The sequence below is a fragment of the Etheostoma cragini genome, chromosome 5 (genome assembly GCF_013103735.1).
Source record: "Etheostoma cragini isolate CJK2018 chromosome 5, CSU_Ecrag_1.0, whole genome shotgun sequence".
NCBI lineage: Eukaryota > Metazoa > Chordata > Actinopteri > Perciformes > Percidae > Etheostoma > Etheostoma cragini.
In genome coordinates, this window is record NC_048411.1 from 27,540,363 (window position 1) to 27,563,134 (window position 22,772).

Genomic DNA, 22,772 nt, shown 5'->3' on the forward strand with positions numbered 1-22,772 from the left:
TCTTGTAGATGTATTATTATTACTGTTAGTTACACTCCACCCCTGTATTAAACTTATATTATGTTATCAGTTTACACTTTAATATCTTGGTCTAAACTACTTCTTGAGATTCAAAGAAGCTGAAAATATCCACAAATAATTCTAAAAATTGGACAAGAAATACGACAGAAACGTGGTTTAGTTAATATTTTATTAAAATAATTTACAAAATAATGTTACCAGAGATAGTTTGTCTTGCTACTTGAACACATAATACCACTTCATGATCACAGGTCACCTGAATACCAGCAAACATTCTGGAATCATGATTCTATCATCATAAATAAACATTAACGTTAATATTTACTGTAGTTCACCACACAGAAGCCAAAGAATATACAGCCGGTTATTGTTGAAGATAAAAGAAACAGCCATCTAAATGTTGATTGGGTTGTTTAATTCGTTATTGAGGCGTGACACAAACTGTAAAGCACGATAATATTTCTGTTCTTGTGCAGCTGTAGGCGGTGTAATACTGTAACACACTGTGTGTGTGCGTCTGTGTGGAAACGGTGTGTGTGTGTGTGTTAGGAGTAGAAGGTGAGGACACTCTGGTGGTTTCCTCGGACCAGCAGCAGAGGTGGGAGGTCTTTGGACAGAGTTTCCAGCCAGCACATGTAGAGCGCGCTCGACACCGTCCCCTTTCTGGCCAAAGGCATGCTCCTGAGAAGAGAAACATCACGGAACATACAGAAAAAGGCATTTATTATCATTTAACTTGGTTTTTAGAAACCCGTATATACAGCAAGGATTACTCAGATTCAAACCAGTTGCATGCGGTGATAACATGTAACTACATTTACTCTTACACTACAGGTCGAGTGAATTTAATGTTGAAATAATAGATATTAGCATGAAACTTCCCCAGTTGGTTACTGACAATAAGACTATTTTTGTATCAAAAGTTTTCTGAAGTTATGTGTTTAAATATGCAATATTCTGCTTTTACAATCATGCTTGAGGAATAATAATCTAATGATATAATATATTATAATCATCAACAATCACAGGGGATATTTTTATACTTTTAATAGTCTAACTAGCTTACATTTTCATGATTTTTCTGAAGGAAAACTCACTTTACGTGAGTATTTTTACAGTGTGGTATTAGTATTGTTACTTTAGTAAAGGGTCTGACACTGATTGTGAATATATTAATAATGATAAAGACAAACATCAGGAAACTTAAGTACGAATAAAATGTTCATACATGACGATGAGCTTCGCCATGCTGGAATGTTCCTTCAGAAGCTCGTTCAGTCGGATCTGACGGTTGCTCTGAAAGTCCCAAACAGCACGTTGACGTGTCAACATTTCCTTTTTAAACAGCTTTAACATCACAGTACACTTCAGCTGAGCATTGTGATTGGTCAGAGTTGCCGTATCAGCAGTGTGTACAGACCTTGGCCTTGTAGAGCTCCAGTTCGTTGTCAGTGATCCTCCAGGGCTCCTGGGCCTTCAGCCTCTCCGCCGCCTCCTGTTCCATGTCGTCTTCCTTCAGCCTGTACGGCTCGATCAGCTCCTTAAAGCTCAGCTTACTGCACAACCACACAGAGACACCACTTTACATCGCAACAGTGGTGTCAGACTTAACTACTATGTTGCAGCGCGTTCTCAAGCAGCATTCACTGTTTCCCTAACTTTATGAAAGACCTTTACATGGGGGTTTGAGGGTTTACGGTTCATCCTTCAAGAAAAGGTCTTTCAATAAAAAAAAAAAAAGTAGTTTCACACATTTTTGAGTGCTATAATCGCCATATCTGTGTCCAAAACCTTGTAAAAGCTAGAACAGACACTCTATAATATAATCTATGATATAGGATAAATATCTAGATATTTATATTTTCAGTTTTTTTAGACTTGGTATATCTATATTTATCACTATACGGGCTCTGCACACCCATTTAAGCCTTTTTTTATTCTCATGTATATGACTAAATATCTTGACTTTTTCTACGGTGTTTCCTATCACAGTGTACTGTGTAATGACAAATAAAGAAATCTTGAATCTTGAATCTCTATAACATTCAAAAAGCTTAAGGTTAAAGAAGTCCTCTGGGGAAAAACTACAACCATTAGATTGGAGGAAATTGTATTTTAGTCATTTTTTTATTTTGATTTCATTTAGTCATTCAGCTTAGGTTTTCAAGCCTGTTGCAATGTTTATTAATTTATTAGTTTCATGATCATGGGTTTTACCAGGTTGGGAGATAATTTCCCTTTGAGGACAATAAACCCATACTCAGAAAAGCCACTATAATCACACAGGCTCCCATCCACCTATCTTTTAAGTTACCGCCATCCAACTTGCCCGGAAAAAACAACAAATCTTGAATCCCCACTGGCATCAACACACTGAACAGTCGTACACAGACAACATATCCAACAGCTCCATTCAAACCTGCCCTGTCAAAGACAAATGTATGTCTGTTGTGAGTGAGGGACAAAGTTCTTACTTTATCTTGTGTGAATTTCTCTGTTGTAGGATTAATAAAAGATTTTTTATTTCAAATTTAAAAGTTTAAATTAATGTTTCTCAGTGTAGCTCGACAACTTTAAGGATCCAGTCAATTGAGATTCTTTAGTTACTTTAGCTGTGGCCCTTTAAATATCCTATATATATATGCTGAAAATCTTACTTTAATGCCCTTCAAATCATCATGCAGTCTTACAGAATGCAAATCAATCACGATAAACCTAAGTGAGACGTTGCCGACTCCATCCGAGGTCGTACCTGTGTTTCTTAGGTTTGGTGTTGATGTCTCCGAGGACGTTGATGTCAGAGAAGTCGATCCTGAACCTGCTGAGCAGCGTCGCCATGCTGATGGGACACACACACACACACACACAATAATCAACGTATTTGGATGTACTGAGTGTATGAAGCGTAAACAAGATGATAGCTGATGGAACTCACGCTCGGCGGTCGTGGTCGATGCGGTTGATCTTTCCGCCGATGAAGACTCGGATCCTGCAGTCGCCCCACTTGCTCCCGTTGGTCAGCAGAAAGGGGATCAGCAGAGTCAGACCTGCACATACAAACACAAATACACTTTAGTATGAGAAGCCGCCTAGGCCAAAATTGAATACTTCACTCGGACATAGAGTACATACATATATACTGGTACTAACCACTTGCACATTCATGCATAAAATGACTTTAGTCTAGAGGTAAACTTTGGTCGTCTTTGCGTTAGACATAAAATCTGACCTCCGTCATCAAACAACCACCAGACATCTATGGTTCCTTTGCCCTGCTTCTTCTTGAACTGCTGGCTGGTCTCCAGCAGACGCTGGTCGGTCAGACTCAGAGGAGACTTGGTCTCTGTTGCAGGTGAAATAAACGACACAAGTGAGGATAAAGAAACACTTTGACAGATGAGAAGTGTCCTATGTTCCAGCCAGATCACTAAGGTCCTCGACTGCTTTTCTTTTCAATGTTTCTTACGTGTCCCATGAAAGTACCAGGCAAAGTACATTCTGATTTTACACCCCTAAACTGGAACTCACTGAATTTGGATATGAGAATGGCAACCCTTCTCTGTATTTTAAAAAAGAAACTAAAATAGTATCTTTTTAATTTGGCTTTTAATTTTAGTGTTTAAAAATAGTGTGTTTTAAATCATTTTTTAACCCTGTTTGATTTAGTTCTGTTGGATTTAAGTTGTTATTTTCAGTCTTGCTTTTTTCCTCATTTGTGTTTTTAATTTAGTTATTTTGTAATTTTCTTCTGTAAAGCACTTGTATGCTTGCATGAAAGGTGCTATATATAATAAGTAAAAAAAAAAGTTAAAGATAAAGTTGGTGCTGCTGGACCTATCTCGTGCAAAGCTAAAAATAATATCGCACTGCCAGACCTTCCTCCACATCGCTGCGAAGGAGGGTCTGGCCAGTCCACCCACCGTTCCGGGAAGGGAGATTGCTAATCTAGCTAGCTGTCTGGATTTACCCTGCAGAGATCTGAGGAGCAGTTAACGATATCCTCATAAATCAAACAAAGTTTAAACTTCCAATATAAAGAAAACGAAAGATAACGGACATCCACCCGGAAAAAAAGAACATCCGGTGGAATTTCCGGCGGTACCGGTGCAATCCCGGAAATAGAACATCATGGATATAGACTCTTATAAAATTATGCTTGTATAAGCTGTGATGTGACGGTTATAACTAGATGAGTCTTCATGTTGGCCTGTGACATGATGACTTTACCCGGGGGCGTAGCACAAAATTCTGGGCCCTGTAGAAAGGTATTTTCTACTGGCCCCTCCCGTCATCCACGGCTATTCATTCTGGCATCTTTTTGGGCCCTCCTAACATGACGGCCCTGGGTATTCAGTTCTGTTTTTCCCACCAGTCCAACGCCCCTGACTTTACCTAACATGATGAGTGGGCTGCTCTGGTTGGTAGTGGTTTTTGGAGGACAGGAGTTCAACTCTGAGTCTTTTTCCAGATTGACAGAAACCACCACCTCCTTACTGCCAATAGGGGGCTTCTCGTTGGATGACACCAGCTCGTCTGCAGGGACAAACAATGGAAACAGATGCAGTGTAGCAGTATAATGTAGGTAGACAGACAGAGACTCAGAAGAAGACAGTACCTAGTCCCTGGATGTGGGAGATATCCAGTCCATCCTGCAGTCGAAGGAGCACCACCCCAAACTGCAGGTCGAAAGCATCGCTGCAATACAGAACACACAATCAAACCTTTCTGTCCTGCAAAGGATTTTTTTTTTTATACATAGAATGTCAAGTTATCCTAAGAAAAAAGTAAAATCTTCTAGTTTAGTCTCGGAATTTCTTCTTTAGAAAAAAGAACACCTTACAATTTAGACTTAGTAATTTTTATTTTATATTTTTAGCATGTCCAAGGCAATAGACACTAAGACAATTTTCTAGGGTTACCCTCAACTAAATAAAATCACAAACAAATACAATAGAGCTGTTTGGAGCAGTTTGTGAACAGAGTTTTCTCTGGAAGATGACCGTTTGGGGTGGACTTTGTAAACCTATAACGTGCACAAACACATATATAACACAATAGAGGAAAGGGAAAAGCCAAAAAGCATAATATGAGCACGTCCATTATATTCAAGCCACCGCCAAATGAGTTGCTACAAAGCTAGTGAAGACTATCAGCCCCACACATCTCTCTCTGTGTTTCTCAGTATGGCGGGGTTTGTTCAGAAGATTGTGTCGTCCGGGGACTTTCCCGCACAGAAATTCAATTTAAGATATTTACTTCTTCTGAAGAGTCCATCATGTTTTTTCAATCCTCCGTGTCCTTCTTGCATGCTTGCAACTGCGATCACGGAGGGCTTGTATCATGTGGACGCGTCAACAGAGTCATTACTTAGAACTCCTCATTGGGAGACAGAAACTACGCACTATAGCTTTAAGATTTCGTTACATGTTTTTGTTACTGTATGAGATTATTAAAGAGTTTGGCTTGATTAATACATTTTGGTGATCTATGTTTTCCAAATAAAAAAAGCAAAAATAGTGAAACTGATACTTTCATGATTAAGACACTGACTCGAAACATGGCACAAATCCCAAACTTCAACCATGTTTGGGGCAAAAAGAAAAGTACCTTTGAAAAATGTTAGAAGCTCATTTTAAAAAGACACATTAGTCCTTACTGTATAGTGTTGATGTAAACCTCCACATCTCTCATGTCTCCATCACTCCAGTTGTTCTTAAAACCCATAACCAAGGTGTTTGGCTTCAGACGACCCAAACCGACAGCCTGAACATCACAGAACACAGATGTGAATATATAGATTTTTCTTCTTTTTCTAGCACAGAACAAAGTTATTTTTTAATTTAACAAGAGAGGTTTGGTATATAATAAAGCCAGATGGGGTTTATATCCCCCCACTGCAAACACACTAGGAAAGCCAATCAACACAATCAAAACTGTAATGGACAACATGGTGTTAAATGATGGTGACAACAACATGTACAGAGAAACAAGAAAATTAAATAATCCTAACACAGAAAATAAAAATCTTCAAGAATAGAAAGTAGGTGTGTGTAGTATTAATTAAATTATGAGTAAATTAAATTTGTATTGAGTTGTAAAAAGAAACGTTTGCAGTAGTTTGGTTTATGGATCATTAATGTCTCTGTGTGGTTAGAATTTTGAATTTTCAAACTGTCTGTAGGGAAAAAAGGAAAATTAACATGAACCAATAGTGAAATTAAGATCACTGCATGAAAACCAGCTACCACTCCCACATTGAGATTAATTCATTAATTATTAAGATATCCACTTAGATTTATTAAGACCATGGTTAACTGCTCCTCAGATCTCTGCAGGGTGCATCCAGAAAGCTAGCTAGACTGTCTGTCCTATCGGAGTTTTCGGTTGCACTAAACAACTTTTCAGAGTACATATGTTCCACCAATATGGTGGAACATATCATATTGGTACCATATACATACATATGTTCCACCAATATGGTGAAACATATGTTCCGTCCGGCGCTTAACGCCATCCCAAGACGATTGTGATTGCTTTAAAGAAATGCCAATAAACCAAAGCATTATTTTTCTCCCAGACTGGAATTCGGTGTGGACTAGCCAGACCTTCCTCTGAGCGCTGTGGACTGGCACTGTGAGATTTCTTTTTGAAATGTAAAGGGCATTATAAATACAATTTATTATTATTATAAGGTCTGGCAATGTGAGACTCTCATTCAAATAAACTGCATTCTCAATGTTGTTTCTAGGGAAACCTATTTTCTCCCAGGTTCCCAGTATCACAAATACACTTCTAATCAACGTCAGCGTAGGGATGAGGGCAGGGTGGATTGGTGAGTCGAAGAACTTAACATACTTAACCTAAGTAGGCTACTTATATCACGTAGAAACATACTAATCTAAACCCAAACCCAAACCCAAACTTAACCACACAGTGTTGAAATAAATGTAATCCATGGGAAAAAACGTTTCCTGAAAACCTAATTGACGTTGTATGGGAAACTAATATTTTAGGAGACGGGGTTGACTTGATAGACATGACAGACCCTTGCTGGAGGTTTTGGAGTTTGATTTCCATCCAAGTACCTGCATAAGGAACTGCGCGCCGTGCCTAAGGTTGTCAGAGAACACATGAGTGTAAAAGGCCTTGATCCGCTTCTTGTTGAGCCAGCGCTGACAGCGGGCGTGCTCCTGAGACAGCTCCTTCAAGTTTGGCCGACGGGTCACCTGTACACAAGAAGACACCATCGATGACAGGAGAAAGCAACGGAGCAGTTTGCAACCATGCAGAAAAAGTTTCAGCGATGTAAAAGGATGGCAGTCTGATGTTAGTCTGTACGTACGGTCCTGACGTGAGCGCAGACCATGAGGCCGACGTTCTTGGTGAAAGAATTAACCAGTTGAAGCAGAGCAGGACGAGCATTTGGATAACCGGCCATCACCAAACACTGAGGCCTGGAAACATGGATTTTACACACACTTAGAACAACAACTACAAAGAGTTTTAAAAGTACTTTCAGTTTTGTGTTTGATGGAAATCCCAGCGTGGTCTTGTCAAATCAAATTCTGGAGAAAAAAATCATTTTATAAGTGACTGTTTTTCCAATGGATTTCAACTTTTTATCCAAAGCTTTTTTTGTTTCCAAAGTGTTTGATACCAAGGTTTTCCATTTACTCAAAAAAAAATTAGTTTAATTTTTATAAGTATCTAAGATAAGATATTTTATCTTATTACAGCTTAATTGATCCGCAGTGGAAAAATGTAGCTGTTTTGACAAATAAATAGAAAAAGTGGCAGGATTTTTTTCCTTTTCATAAAAGATGGAAATAGAACTAAAATAAGAATAAGTTCCACATTTGTTTTACTGTTAGTTACTACAAGTTTTCTGCTGGATGCTTTAATCTCAGTTCCAAACAGCGTTAAATTGACACAGATTTTGGCATTAGGGGTCTGAGTTGGTATAAATTGCTGAGTTAGAATCACAGACCAAATCTGACCTGAAGTTTTTAACGTGGTCCTCGACTCCAGTGAGGTTTAAGCAGTGAGTCAGAGCCTGGTTGTAGATCAGAGCCTGAGTGGACGAACCCCAGTTCACATCTACAGGAAACAGCACACACACACACACACACACACACACACAGTTAGAACAGTGTAGATCTTGTGTGTCCGTAAAGTGAAATAAAAAATGCAGAAGGGCAGATAAGAGCCGGTTGGAGCGGTAATTAACAGAATAATGTAACTGCGCTATAGCTGATCAGTTTAGCAACGATAACACGTGAAATCATCGTGTTCTCACCAGGTTTCTTGTAGCAGACGTAGATGTAGAGGGCGAGGACAATGAGCAGAGTGACTAGAGCTGCCCACCAGTTGATGACAAACATCACCACACAGCACAGGACCGCCCCGGCAAGAGACACCCACATGTTGTAGTACTTGAAACTGGGACGCCACCCTGTGGTGAGACACCAGGAGGCAGTAGAAAGACCCATACATATTAACAGGCCATTGTTCAAGAGCAAATGATTTACAAAATCATTTCTATATTTTGCAGGAAAAGAAAATAGCGGAGGAGAATAACCAGAAGTTAAGATGTGCAAATGTTTCCCAAAGCCTTGATGGAGGCACAACTTATCTCTATGGTTCAATAAGCATTTTATTTTTGGATGCTTTTTTACAGACCTAAGTGGTCCTCTACTATTGTATCTGAAGTCTTTTGACAAAAGTCAGCCTTGGTGCAGAATTACAGCCACTAGAGCCAGTCTCACAGTGAGCTTTCCAGTATGTGGCATTTCTGTGTCTGTAGCTATTGAGGATGAGAGGAGGGGGGGGGGCCTTGAACAACTGCCACTTTGCTTGTTTGAAAGCCATGATGTCTCTCATGTCATGGGTGGGCCAAATTCTCTGGGTGGGCAAAGCTGAGAACAGGGAGGTGCCCCTCATGAGGTCATAAGGGGCAGAATTCCAGATCGACCCATCTGAGCTTTCATTTCACTAGAACTCAATTCATGGCAAGTCTTGAATAAATCTCTTCATATATCAATACTGAATCAATGAAATTGGGACTTTAGTTTACAGAGCTTACCTGGAGAGTTGGCCAAGGAGGCGTGGAAGACAGAGAAGTTAATGAGAGCGTACGAGGCCAGGAAGAAGTTGGAGATGATGGGAGCGATGATGTTCAACTCCGCTAACACACACCAACAGAGAGGTTCAGTATTCAAGAAGCTTTAGCTCAAAGAGTCAAAGATAAAGTTTGTGTTTGGAGCCTACCAATGAGAATGAAGGCAAGGCCGATGCAGAAGGTCAGGACGTAACCACGGAGAGGCTCGTTGTTCTTCCCATAACCCTTTGCAAAAACACCCAGCCCTGGATAGATGTTGTCCTTGCATAGAGCCTACAATGACAATCACTTTTATTAATTCATTTATTTTATTTCATTTGTGAATTTTAACATTTGTAATTCAGTTTTGAGAGACAGAGATTTGACATCAAGCTCAGGATAGAAAAATACAGGCCTGTGTAGAGCTAAAGTTGAAGCTACAGTATATGATCCTAATTTTGATTTACCAAAAATATATAAAGTGTCAATTTTTATTCTTGATCTTAGAAACTGTTCTACTAGCTTCTTCCGGTGCTTTCAACCACATATTGAGGTCTTCGTCAGTGACAACTGAGAAAACTTCATCCACTGATGGGGGCCATTAGATGCTACTGAAAGCTATGAAAACAGCGATTAAGTGGATCTTGAGTTCCGAGTTTTTTCATAGAAGACAATGTTTTTCAAAGTACAATTATTTTCCTTTTAGGTTCTTTGTTTCCCTTATCACACACTTCAGTCAGTATTTTACTTGCTGATGATGAAACTGATCTGTTCAGTTTATAAATATATAGTTCTACACGTGTCTGTGTGATGTTGTTGTTGGTTATCTGGTGATAAATAAGATAAACTCTCTGACCTGGAAGACTTTGGGTGCGCTGACCAGCGAGGCAAGAGCCGAGGACAGAGTGGCTGAAAAAATCCCTGCAGAGATCAGAGGCCCAAAGCCCGACACCAGACTCATCACCTGGATATAACACACACACACACACACACACACACACACACACACAGTGCAGGTTACAAGTGCGGCCTACAACTCCCCCACATTGCAGTTACATAATACTATTTCTTTGTGAACAATATTTTTGTCTGGGACGGAATTTGTCTAAATATATCAATCATAATTTTTCCAAATAGGGCAACAATTATGATACTTTGACCTTTCTGAAGCAGTCATAAGTCAACCCAAGCAACTTGAAATTATGTGCATTTAGTTTTAGCACTTTATTGACAATTGTGTTGGTTTTATTTTATATGTGCCCAATTCCTGCGTTGTACAGCAGTTTCCCTCTGTACTACAAAAATAAATTATGGCAAATGCATTCTTGTTGGTTCCTTAACAAGCTAAATAGGAAAATCATTTCGTAACATAATATTTCTATTACTGACTGGACTGAAGGCAGCTCTGTTCTCAAACATCGACACCTATCGACATTCTGTGACGTCTGTCCGCGTTTGAGAGAACGAGAAACACACACAGATGTTCAATTTACTTAGACAGATTTTAGTGACAGAGCAGAACTTAAAATAAAGAATTGTAATACTGTAAAACAAGAACAAATGTTTCTGTCTGTTGAGATTCAGCAATCTCAACAGACAGCAATATCAGTGTGTGTGTGTGTGTGTGTGTGTGTGTGTGTGTGTGTGTGTGTGTGTGTGTGTGTGTGTGTAGGTGGATTTTCTCAATGCTCTCATTCAGCTCTGGTTTCAACCAGCGAGAACCTTGTGACTCAAAACAACAGTCACTATTATCACTGCTGCACTTTGTTTTGGGACAGCTCCGTCTCACACATACACACACACACACACACACACACTGTGCAGGCATATGACAGCATACAGAGAAACAGGATCAGAGCAGCAGTCTAACACGATTCACGATTTGTAATAAACAACCACAAAATAATCTGCAAAAATGAATCAAATTAATTAAGATCTGTATTTTCAAAGAGAACACCACCTATGAGTTTTTACAGTTTAGTTATTGGTCCCTCATGCCAGCGTGGTGCCCCGTTTTGATTGTTTTGTCAATTTGGTAAAGTTTTGAACTCACATATTCATCACTTTAGTAATATTAATAAAACATCTGATGAATTGCCAATAATTGAATCTGTACCTTCCTAATCCCCAACACTGGTATTGAGACAAAACCTTCACAAATAAAGTGAGGAGAGACGGAAATCCCATTTGGACTGCTATGAATGCTGTTTGTTGTGTAATGAGCACACTGTACCAAATTCCTAGCAACTTAGTAATAAAGTATTGTATCTTGAGTCTTGAATCTTGTCAACCCAGGTAGCAAATTTAATCTTACTGCTGCTTTTGTCGGCTGTTGGTGTGTGTCAACAATGGGAAACAGGACAGTGTCGTATCCCGACACAACATCACCGTCAACGTGCCATCGATGTGCAGGCTTCCATAGAAACAATAGCTGTGGGTGTTTCAATGCACGTCACACTCTGCCAGTGTGATGGCCCTTATGTAACACACATTCCTGTTGTCTGAGTGTGTTGAGTGAAATAAGCAGTAAATGTCCCTCATCATATCGCATCCATATTATCCGGTTTCCTGAGCAGCTAAGTGTGTGTGTGTGTGTTACCTGGAAGTCGTTCATCAGGCCGTACTGACAGCCCCCCTCCTTGCAGATGGAGAAGTCGTAGCCCAGCGTGCAGGCGGCGTCGGTGCAGTTCACCGTGTCGCTCACAGTGTCGTTGTGGTCGCCGGTGGCGTCCCTGACAATGCAGGATCCTGCAACACACACTCTTAATATTGTAACAACGCCAGAGATGAATCATCACAGAGACTTTGTCAACCAACCTCTATTTTTTGGTTTGGTTGCTGCTGCACCAGTTTTTTACTTTCTCTCATTTTTGCCTTAATTTAACTGTGAGCAACTGCGACTTAACAATGTCCCTGAGGGGATGAATAAGGTATTCTGAATCTGATTTACATCCCCACAGAACCTTTGCCACTCAATAATGCATCACACACACACACACCTTTGATTAGATTTTTGTTGAAGATCGTAGTTTATTTTCTCTTTTTTATTTAATCAAAATTGAGCTTTATTGTTGCACCACATGGGTTCTCTGTCCTGAAGCCAATTGAGTGCACTATGAAAACATAACTCTAGGATGCATCTCTTTATGTTTGCCAGTTATTTGACTTTAATATAATTATTACAGGGTGTGGAACAACATATAACAATAATTAAAATGCCTTTTATCGTAGCTGCGCCTCATTATTTCTTGACTGCTGCAGTAAACCGGTCTATATGATTTTCAGAAGTTGAGCTAAAAGTAATCTCTCTGCATCTACAGCTATCTAGAAAAACTCAACACAGTATAATGCATAATTGAGTTACTTGGGTGTAAATCACAAGTGCATACAGTAATATTACCTGCAGAGATGGTGACAGCCACGTAGGTGATTCCAGTGATGGCGATGGCCAGCAAAGTACCTTTAGGGATCGCTGACTGAGGGTCCTAAAATAGGAGATATGATGAGATTCAACTTTATTGTCTGCTCAGGAACATTAATACCAAGTAATCCATAAAGAATGTACTTTGCAAAAGACATAAATGCACAAAAAAAAACAGATGCAATGAATAGCATTAGACTGAACATTAAATTAAACTGCATTGAGTCAAATCAAAGAGCGATTAAACCATGAAATATAAATTAAGGACAATTAATATTGTATTTGAAGGTTAAAATATGGTAAAGGTTTCTATGTTAAGGCGTATTTGAGATTTTTTTTTTTAAGTTGTAAGTGAGGTGTTCATTATCAGCTCTGCAGGACGACTGTTCTAGGGTCTGCGGCTGTGTGAACCAAATACAGCAGTGTGACCATGGCATTGTTCTTTCAGTGGTAAAAGCCACTTATAAATCAATGTGCTTAAAATCCAATTTACAAGTGTTGACAGGACTCAGATCATCAGACAAAGTCAAGATATAAAGTGCCATGTTTGTGGATAATAGAGAAAGAATTGCAGCATGTCCTGTGCAAAAAGAAAAGAATGGGGCTTGGGACTGAACCTTAGGACTCGCCACAAGAAATGTTTACTTATTGTGAACATGAACTTCCCAAAGAAAACTACAGCAGAGAGGCATTGGGAGACTGCATACCTTAAGCCCAAAACAAGCCTATAATTTGTGGCAGGGATTACAAGCTTTAAATCTGCTGCTACTGAAATCCCCCAACTGTGAATAAGTGTACTGACCCCTGACTACATGGAGAAAGACAAGAGCCCATGACTGGATGTCAGCAAAAACAAGAATTTCAACACCCAAAATGTGACACTCCCCGTGAGGTCTCCGGAGATGTTGGCTCCGGCCAGGATTCCTGTGGCTGCAGGAAAGAAAATGGCAAACATGGAGAAGAACGTCTCATCCTCTCTGAAGTCTGGTCCCAGGTTCTCTAAGAAGATGGCAGCTGTCGGAGAAGGGAGCCAAAACAGAGGAATGTATACTTTTGTAAATGTTTGGTTGGCAACACTTTTGAATGGACTTAAAGTTTGGACCAAGCGGAGAAAGTGCAGACTGACTGTTGTAGCCAAAGAATCCTTTTGGCTCTTTGCTTTCTATGGCCATGAAGCTTCCTATGAAGTAGTTAGCGATGGCTGCCAGCAGGATCACCAGGAGGACAATCTGAGCCTGAAAGACAATGACAGAGAGAAAAAAAGAGATAAGGAGGAGGATATGAGTAAAAATATTTTTATTTTCTAATTACTAGTAAGAACACTTTACAGTAGACTAAATTCCAATGTTGTTTTCAATTTAAAAAGAACATTTGCACAAAGCAAGCCGATCCACTTTTCCATGTTGATAAGAGCATTCAAATGAGAAAAATAATGCGAATCAAGGGACATTTAGAATGGATAGAAATGTGTGATTATTGTGGGTTAACTATGACATTAATGTTATTAATCGTGATTAAATATTTTAAAGTTTTGACAGCCCTACTAAGAACATAAAACCTTTTAAAAGGTCTACTTAACTTGTCATATTAAGAAGATGTTGAGATGGGGAAAATAGGACCCTGGGGACAGAGATGCGTCCCCTAAAATGCTTTGAAAAAACAATCCTATGTTTAGCGGGTTCAATGTTTACCACGTTCACCTTACCTTTGTTTAGCGTGTACGCATGCTAACATTTGCTTTTTAGCACTAAATCCAAAGTACACTTGAAGCTGATGGGAAGCTGTTTGGTCATAGAACATACTGGACAAATTAATATTTTGACCTGATGATGACTATAGATAAAAAGTCAGCTGATTACCAGCATTATTACAATTCAACCTCTGAGATATATGAGGGTTTGTACAAAATGGCATCTTAATTCTGTACATCCCACAGATATAGAGATATTTCAGTCAAGACCAAAGGCTGTTAGAACCTTCAACGTCAAGTGCAGAACCTCAACAGCTTACAATGAACATCTTGTGCCAGTTTTCCAAGATGTCAGCAGAAGATTTGGGGTGTCCATTGTTTTCTCTGCAATGATATCGGTTCACAGACCTACCTTGGCTTCCCACTCCATCCCAGCTACAGAGATTCCCAGCAGCAGGATGACGGTTAGAGTCCCAACGATACGAATGTCATTTAGCTCATCGGTCATCAGAGCGTCAACGTCCTGCAACCAGCAACCAAACAAGGAACACGATCCCTGTCAGAATCAGTGCTGACTGGCAGATGTTTAAATGGTTTTACCAAAGTACTTCTTACATTAAGCATCTCCACAACTGTCTCTGCGAAGCCCACGACGTACATGGCCACAGCCACGGCGTTGGCAAAGGCAAAGATGAGACCGATGGAGCCTCCGAACTCCGGCCCCAGACTCCTAGAGATTAGGTAGTATGCTCCTCCTGGACAGCAGTGATACACGGTATTAATCATTGTTTAAGTATTTAGTTTCTTTCACAGCAAAACTTCAACAGGGGGCTTTCATTTTAAGTATTGTGATATATTAATCACTTATAAATACAATAAAGGATGTTGACTTACTGGAAACAGTGGTACATGTTTTGACTGAGCCCTATTACAATTTTATCTCTCAGTATTTCTTCACAAATGTTTGTGATCTTGTAGTTTGAGCTGATTTACGATAAAATTCTTTTCTTTTCTAATTGTTTGTTGAATGCTAATATTTTCACAGCCAGTAAGGGTTTTTAAAAACTTTTTTTTGGTTCTTCTGAATGAATATGAATCCCCTGTATTTCAGCAAAACAATCTGATAATGAATAAAATCACCTCACTAATCACATAACATTTTCAAAATAAAAGCCGGTGTACAGTGGCTGTCTCACCTCCTCGAACGAAGCCATTGGTTGCTATAGCAGAGGTAGACAGACCAGTGATGGTGGTAACCAAAGTGGCCATCAGAATTATCACAATGGTCAGTCCTGTTCCACACAAACAAATAGAGCCAACCCAAACAAACAAGATTTTAATAAGGCAACTTTGAATAATTCATCATCTCCAGAGTGATCATAGTAGCCAACCATGTTAAACTGTTTGGTCCGTATATGTTTTAGGTTGCAATAATTGTTTCTAGAATTTTATCAAGCAAGCTAACTCAACTTTTATAGCTTTCCTCAAATGTCCTCAAATAGGAATTAGTAAGGAAATAATATGTTTTGGGGGATTGTTTTCAGTGGCAGATTATTCCACATTTGGTAATCTGAGTATTTGATGAAGCAGGACGGTGTATGTGCGATTGAGTGAAGATAAACTACAACGTGTGTGTTCATGTTAATGAAGGAAGATGTCACACAGTGCAAGAATGTGGCTCATTGAGTTTAAAAAAAAACTAATGTTGACAACAAAGCAGCTCTAAAGGACAGAGGAAGAAAATATATCAGGCTTTGATATTTTATTTGCAGCACTTGTTAGTGGATACATTCACTGTTGGTGTGGGTCTTTTCCTGGGATTTGTTGGTGAAGAAATATAGAGCCTTATGCTTTAAGTATAGTCGCCAAATAATGCATTTGATGAGAAAGGCTTCACTCTGATTGGCTGGTCTGAGGACAGGGAGAATCCTGAAGGTTGTTGAGCTCACACTTGGATTCTTTTCCTAAAGTCAAAGTTAAACTCAATGTATTTGCACCTACCGATTCCAGCCTGTCCCACAATCCAGGTCATTCGAATAAAGAGCATCACACCCCAAATATTCAGCATGCAGCGGATCTGCAACACACACACACACACACACACACACACACACACACACACACACACACACACACACAAAGACAGACAGTTAATCTTGTGGGGACCAGCTTGAATCCCCAGATGGAAGAATGTAATTATTAAAACAACAGGATAAAACATTTATTTCATTTATTATCAGATCAAATTAAATATCACAAGCAGAAACATATGAATGCTTCATCCATGTACAGAACACTAACCAAGACTCCTTTGACCCAACCAAACTTGATAGTTCCTCCTTTTGCCTCCTTTGCCGCCAATGCCGCCGCCGCCTCCTCAGCCGCTGACGGCTCCTCTCCATTGGCCAGACCGTCCTCAAACGGCTCCTTACAACCAATCAGGGGGAAAAGAGTGAAGGACAAAGAGACAGACAGGTGAGTAATAACCAAAGTCTCAAACTTTTGTTGGTTATGAAAAGATGCATGTATCGTTATGAGTTCAGGAAGGAAATAAATGTATGAAAGGTTTACTTTGGTAACTTTTGATGATCAGTTGCCACTTTTTGACACTTTAAAAAGTGCTGAATTTAATGCATTATTAACTTTACATTAATTGGAGGGTGTTAAGGTTGTTCACATCCATTTACTGTGTAGCTTACTGTAATAGCGGAGACGTGTGGTGCATGTATGAAATGTGTAAGTATAGTACATATATATCAGAAGGACTATCATAGGAATTATTAGGACTATAATAGCCCACACACATAAAACAATCATGCCAACCACACAGTCATGTTTATTGTCCAGTACATACTGTATAACCACTTGTGCGTGGGACTACCATTCATCAGTCTGGTGTATAATGTTTTGATTTTGGCCCTATGAAATGAGAAAAATGTTGTTTCTTTAACTGTGATACACAACAATACATAGGCTATAATACAAAGTCAGCACTTTGTGTTTCTTCCCCCTTCGGAATAATTTTACAGAGAGCTTAAATCCAACGTCCTTCTGTCAGAATACTGTAGCTGCTGCATTATCCATGTACAATGTATGCCTATGTTACAGCTACCTAGTTGTATCCGAGGAGTGGGAGCGTGACAGGGGATGCATGCAGGGTCATGAGAGGCAGCATTGTGTGTGTGTGTGTGTGTGTGTGTGTGTGTGTGTGTGTGTGTGCGTGTGTGTGTGTGTGTGTGTGTGTGTGTGTTGGGATCATGCCTCCAGCGATGTCACTGAGCCCACTCTGGGTCTTTCAGGTGGGAGTGAAGAAGGGAATGTTTTGCACACCTCAAAAAACCTTACATAACTAAACTCATGAACACAGGAGGAAGTGCATTGTGTTCAATCTTTAAATGAATGGAATGAAAAATGAGAAAGCAAGAATTGGAAAGGACTTACAGTGTGTATCTGTTTCAAAATCCTACAAGTGTGTTTGTGCTAGGCCTAGTGACATTTCAATACCTTACTTTAACAACAACAAAAACTTCTCAACTTCTCTGAGTAAAAATAAATAAAGAATGCACATGTTTTTTACAATTGTGGCCTACTTACTAATAATAAATGTAAAGGAATTGTTGTATTGCTACTTTCAAACATCTGAATTGGATCCTACTTCTTTCCCCAAAGCGTTGGTGAAATTATTTTTAAAGATTCATTTAATGAAAACAGATTTTACTTTATCGAGTTCATCGTGCAGCTCCGACAGCGACGGTCTGATGAGTTTCTCCCCGAGAGTCGCAGCAGTGTGCCGGTAGAAGTCGATGTTGGGCACGGCGTCTATGGTGTTGTGTCCAAAAGTCCTCATGTAGTAGGTGTTGGAGTGGGAGTCGGACATGTGCGTATGTCCCGTGCCTGTCGAATGGAGGCTGACCGAGTCGCTTCTTGTAGTGTCCGGGTCGTGGAAGACATCAGGCGGGAGCCCGATGTCCATCGCGCTGCCAAGCGCGCCAAAATCCAGGAACCCCACCGTCCTGGGTCGGCCTTTGGACTCCTCGGGCGGCTTGGACCCATTGATGGAGGCCGGGGCTTCAGAGGATGCCTCTGTCACCACAGCCACCTGGAAGCGGCTCTGAGGGGAGCCGCTGCTCTTTAAGGATGGTTTCTGTCCCGACATGTTCGAGCAGTAGAAGTTAAACCCCGTCCAAAGAATGCAGAGATGAAGTGTTACCGTGAATAAACACCTGCTCCAAAACTGTCGGGGAGGTCCAGACAGCAAGGCCGCAGCATTTAGTACCAAGCAGTCAGACTGAGGAAGAAGTCATAAAACTGGAGTCCAGATGAAACATTCAGATACAAAAGTTACACACAAACAGTCACTTACTGTAAACTATAAACTCTGGGTACTGGACGCGCCTCGACGCACGGCAAAGATCTGTGCGTAAAGGGCACAGACTCTCTCTCTCTCTCTCTCTCCCCCCCTCTCTCTCTCTTTTACGCTGTCTCTTTCTCCCTCTCCATCTGTCCATCCATCCACGAGTTGGCGAGCGTATCGTCCCCTCAGAGGTTGACTCAAACGGTTTATTGTCATCTCTCTCGTTCTCTCTCTCTCTCTCTCTCTCTCTCTCTCTCTCTCTCTCTCTCTCTCTCTCCTCTCTTTGGGCTCTCGAGACGTCCCAGGATGACGGGAGCACATTGGAGAGGAGGAGGAAGGAGAAAAAATGATGATCAGTGTCCATTACGCACCAAACTTTGGCACGCGTCTAGGCGCACCGAGTCGGGAGAAAAGAGACAGAGAAGAGGACACTTGAAGTAAAGAGAGAGGGACAGAGATTTTATCTCTTGACCCCGAAACATGGAACAGGAAGTTTTTTGTGCAGTGAACCAAAATGCCTGACAGCAGAACTGTCTTGGAGATCCAAATAAATATTCCAAAAGCTGCAGAAATATAATAAAACCATCAGAAATACTTGTGACCTAATGTGTGTGTGTGGTGAGAGAGAGAGAGAGAGAGAGAGAGAGAGAGCATAAAACAATGAGATTTGTCATCACTACTGGTGACACACTGAGACATTCACACAGAGGCCTGGGGATGCAACAGGGAGGTGAAAAGTGTGTGTGTGTGTGTGTGTGTGTGTGTGTGTGTGTGTGTGTGCAGCAGCATCGTTTGCATATAGGAAACAACAACTGCTTTATCTGGAAAAAGTGCTTGATGCTGAAGCCACACACTGAACAATAACTACAAAGACAGAACGACAGAAACCAGCTTGACCAATTTAACCAGTTTAGCTTTATTCAACTTAAAAGTACAAAAAAAAAGATTTGTGAGATGGAAGCACCATATCATCATCGACTGTCACCAGTTTACAAGTATTTTACCAAGGTGCTTTTGAGATACAGTGAGGATGTGATAATGGAATGATAACTGTGCCACTTGTAATAAGAATAATTAGAATAATTAGAAACTGTTCATTGTTTTACATAATCATTCAGTGATCTGTCTTTAGGTTTGGTAAAGCCGCCTGGTGGTCACCAGAGAGCTGTTGTATCTGCAGGAGAGTTAAAAGATGTGATGTCATTTTCATCATGGCTGATTGGTTTGGCTTCACAACATTCAGAAAATCATAAAAAATGTTGACCTACAAAATCTGCAACCTTGTCTTGTTTTTAGTTTTTTCCTTACGTGACCTGAACGCAGCATCGGTCTCTGAGGTGTTTTACCTGGAGAAGTGAGAGGAGTGATGAGCTGTCAGTCCTGTCTGGCTGAGAGGAGCAGAGGAGGACGACGATGAGGACCTGGAGTCCTGACTGTGGCAGAGACGCTCCCGACCACAAAACCACAAGGACTCCTCCAGAGGAACCACAGGGATCTCTGCCAGTGCTGCGTTCTGACACACACACACACACACACACACACACACACACACACACACACACACACACACACACACACACACACACACACACAATCAGGCTAGGTCTAGGGCACTCTTTTTTTACAGTTGAATATTTGAATCATAACAATAATTCAACGTCATAGTTATTTAATAAATTTGTCCAATTCATTTAAACAGTTTTAAATGTTGTCTATTAAGCCAACAACAACACAACGGAACGTAATAACTTAAAGTCTGGGAATTTTTTTATTTGTTCTTAGAGTGTGAACAAATTTCGGGAAGGAAATATTTGATGAATCCTTTTTGCAGAAAAGGCCCTTACGCACGGTTTAGGCACAGATTGGTTTGTACGCAGTTTGTGTATTTAGCCCAATGTATGGGACTGAACAGTTTGCAGTGAGCTGATGTTTCTTTCACCTTCATCAGGACCCTCTGGTTCTTCATGTCCTGTTTCCATGGCATCACGTACAGTTTGGGGATCATGGGATGTCGGGCTGAGAATGTTGGGATGTGGGAGCAGGATCGCCTTCAAGTGAACATGAGAAGATAGTTTACTTTGTCAGGTTTCCAACAAACGTCTTATCAATGGTTTTAGCTCTTCTAACTTCAGGCTTGAGTTCACATTTGTTTTCACATTAACATTATTACCTTATTAAACTAAGCAAAGTTTAGGTTTGTCAGCAGCTGGGGAAATGTAGCCTAATGAGGACCAAACTACTGTATGAGGAATGTGATTCATCCATTGTTTTTTTCAAAGTGAGGACAGGTTTTATCATCTATTCATCCAAATGAACAAGAACCACACTTATGTAAGTAACGTAAGCCCTCACTGTACCTCAGTGTGTTTGTGCTCTCAATTTTAGAAACTGTCACATTTATATTTAGGAAAGGTCAAATTTGCTACCTATTTCTGCTGAGCACAGTTCAATGTTCAGTATAAAAATCATTACTCACTCGTGTTGCTGAGCGCTCCCTGCAGCATCAGCCATGTTTGTTGCCTGTCAGGGTTGCCTTAGATACCTCCCAGTGCATGGTGGGTAGGGGGTAGGATTACAAGAGAAGAGAGAGACTTTGGGAATGAATCAGTGAAGTGATGGTTACTGTTTGGGTGCCTGGGTAGCTCACCTAGTAGAGCGCACACCCATGTAGCTGTTTATTCCTTGATGCAGTGGCCGCAGGTTTGACTCTGACCTGTGTCCCTTTGCTTCATGTCATTCCATTTGTGTGCATCCATGTCCCAGAAATGCTTGTTACTAACCTAGCTCTGGGGAGTCTTATGTTCTTTTCCCCCCAGTATGTTTCCTTGGATCAGGGAGGTTCCAAAATCATGGTTTCAGCTGTCGCCGTGGTCCTGCTGCAGTTCCTGCGATGCGGTGAAGTGCCCTGCTATGTCATGAACTACCACAAAGTACTATTTTCTAGTCACTGTTCCATTATCTTTTACTCCGACTGTTACTGTTCAACCCCAACCGGCCCTTCAGACTCCGCTCTGTCCAAGATTTCTTCCAAAAGGAAGTTTTTCCTTGCCATTGTCGCACTGTTGCTTGCTCAGGAGGCAACTACTAGAACTGTTGGGTCCTTGTAAATGATGTGGTCTAGTGTGTTCTAGACTTACTCTATCTGAAAAATGTCCCGAGTTAACTCTTGTTATGAATTGATACTATAAATATAATTGAATTGAAATTATTGTCGTTTGACCATACCTCTCCACTTTCATGTATTCAGGTGTCTTATAAGATAAAGGCCCAAAATGCCCCAAAAAATATCTAAACAAAAGTGACGGACTAAGGTTTTTATTTAAATTCTACTGCACATGATTAGCTCTAAAAAAAGGATTTCAATGTTTGAAAAACCCAGAGGGCACAAACTAGGGTTAACTAACTCCCATGTGATCTGAGCAACAATAGGTAAATGACAGGCTCAACAACTGACAGCACCTTAACAGAGCATGTGGTGTAGACAAGATAACTGAGAGAAACAATAAAAAACAGAAACATTACAGCAAAAATATAACTTTATCCAACAGAGGAAAATCTTTGTTTAGTTTCTATATTTACAGAATGAAATTACAGTCATTCATATGTCTGTAACAGTCAGCTTCATGATGCTTACAGACAGTTACAGCTGCATGTACATGTTAACATAAAGTTACACACATACAATTAAAATACAGTTAATCTACCCAGTAGAAACTTCTTCTTTACTGTGCCATCCGGTGGTCAAATCAAGAATGACGCTGCTGTACACACAGCTGCGTTTGTCTGATTTCTCTGCAAATGAAAACGTCTGCATAAAACATCAAAGATAATACACAAACTAAGTTTAATTACGGTTGCTGTCATATATAATTTCCAGCCGGTAACAATGTGGGCGAAGCACTGAAAGCTGTAGTAAAGTTGTTGATTGTTCAAGTTGTACTTTCTGAATGCATCAGGGATTTTATTCAGAATGAATGACTACAACATATCTTGCAAAAATGGGGATACAACACACAACCAAACAATACAAGGAGGGAAAAGGAGAAGTGCTACGTTCTCTAATGCTGCTCTGGCCTCTGTTTGGAAGAGAGCCATTTTGTTTTGGTGTTTCAGGTTTGCCACCCCTGAGTGCCTGATCGTCCTCAGGTGCTTTCAATCCAGTTATCAGAGAGGCTGCATAAAGGCTCTC

General features: G+C 40.3%; 2 protein-coding genes and 1 long non-coding RNA gene across 3 annotated transcripts in view; all 3 read right to left on the minus strand.

Moving 5' to 3' along the window:
- Positions 1-176: 176 nt before the first annotated feature.
- On the minus strand, positions 177-18,688 carry LOC117944391 (solute carrier family 12 member 2-like). Its single transcript, XM_034871153.1, has 26 exons — positions 17,948-18,688; positions 16,531-16,656; positions 16,231-16,306; positions 15,426-15,521; positions 14,845-14,984; positions 14,642-14,752; positions 13,666-13,774; positions 13,426-13,553; positions 12,519-12,603; positions 11,718-11,866; positions 9,975-10,082; positions 9,289-9,412; positions 9,104-9,205; positions 8,318-8,473; positions 8,019-8,118; positions 7,364-7,475; positions 7,107-7,247; positions 5,678-5,784; positions 4,637-4,716; positions 4,414-4,554; positions 3,251-3,364; positions 2,957-3,068; positions 2,774-2,860; positions 1,442-1,577; positions 1,250-1,317; positions 177-702 (listed from the first exon to the last, which is right to left on the minus strand). Exons 1-26 carry the CDS (start codon positions 18,383-18,385, stop codon positions 567-569), a joined length of 3,282 nt encoding a protein of 1,093 aa, XP_034727044.1. The 5' UTR covers positions 18,386-18,688; the 3' UTR covers positions 177-566.
- Positions 18,689-19,502: 814 nt separating this feature from the next.
- LOC117944428 (testis-expressed protein 43-like) lies at positions 19,503-21,290 on the minus strand. The gene is made up of 4 exons (XM_034871230.1): positions 21,060-21,290; positions 20,523-20,631; positions 19,930-20,096; positions 19,503-19,757 (listed from the first exon to the last, which is right to left on the minus strand). Exons 1-4 carry the CDS (start codon positions 21,092-21,094, stop codon positions 19,712-19,714), a joined length of 357 nt encoding a protein of 118 aa, XP_034727121.1. The 5' UTR covers positions 21,095-21,290; the 3' UTR covers positions 19,503-19,711.
- An 811-nt stretch (positions 21,291-22,101) lies between these two features.
- Positions 22,102-22,772, minus strand: part of LOC117944431 — a 1,162-nt gene continuing 491 nt past the window's right edge. The window contains exon 2 of the long non-coding RNA XR_004656572.1: positions 22,102-22,632. This is a non-coding gene — a long non-coding RNA (uncharacterized LOC117944431). The remainder of the gene's footprint in view (positions 22,633-22,772) is intronic.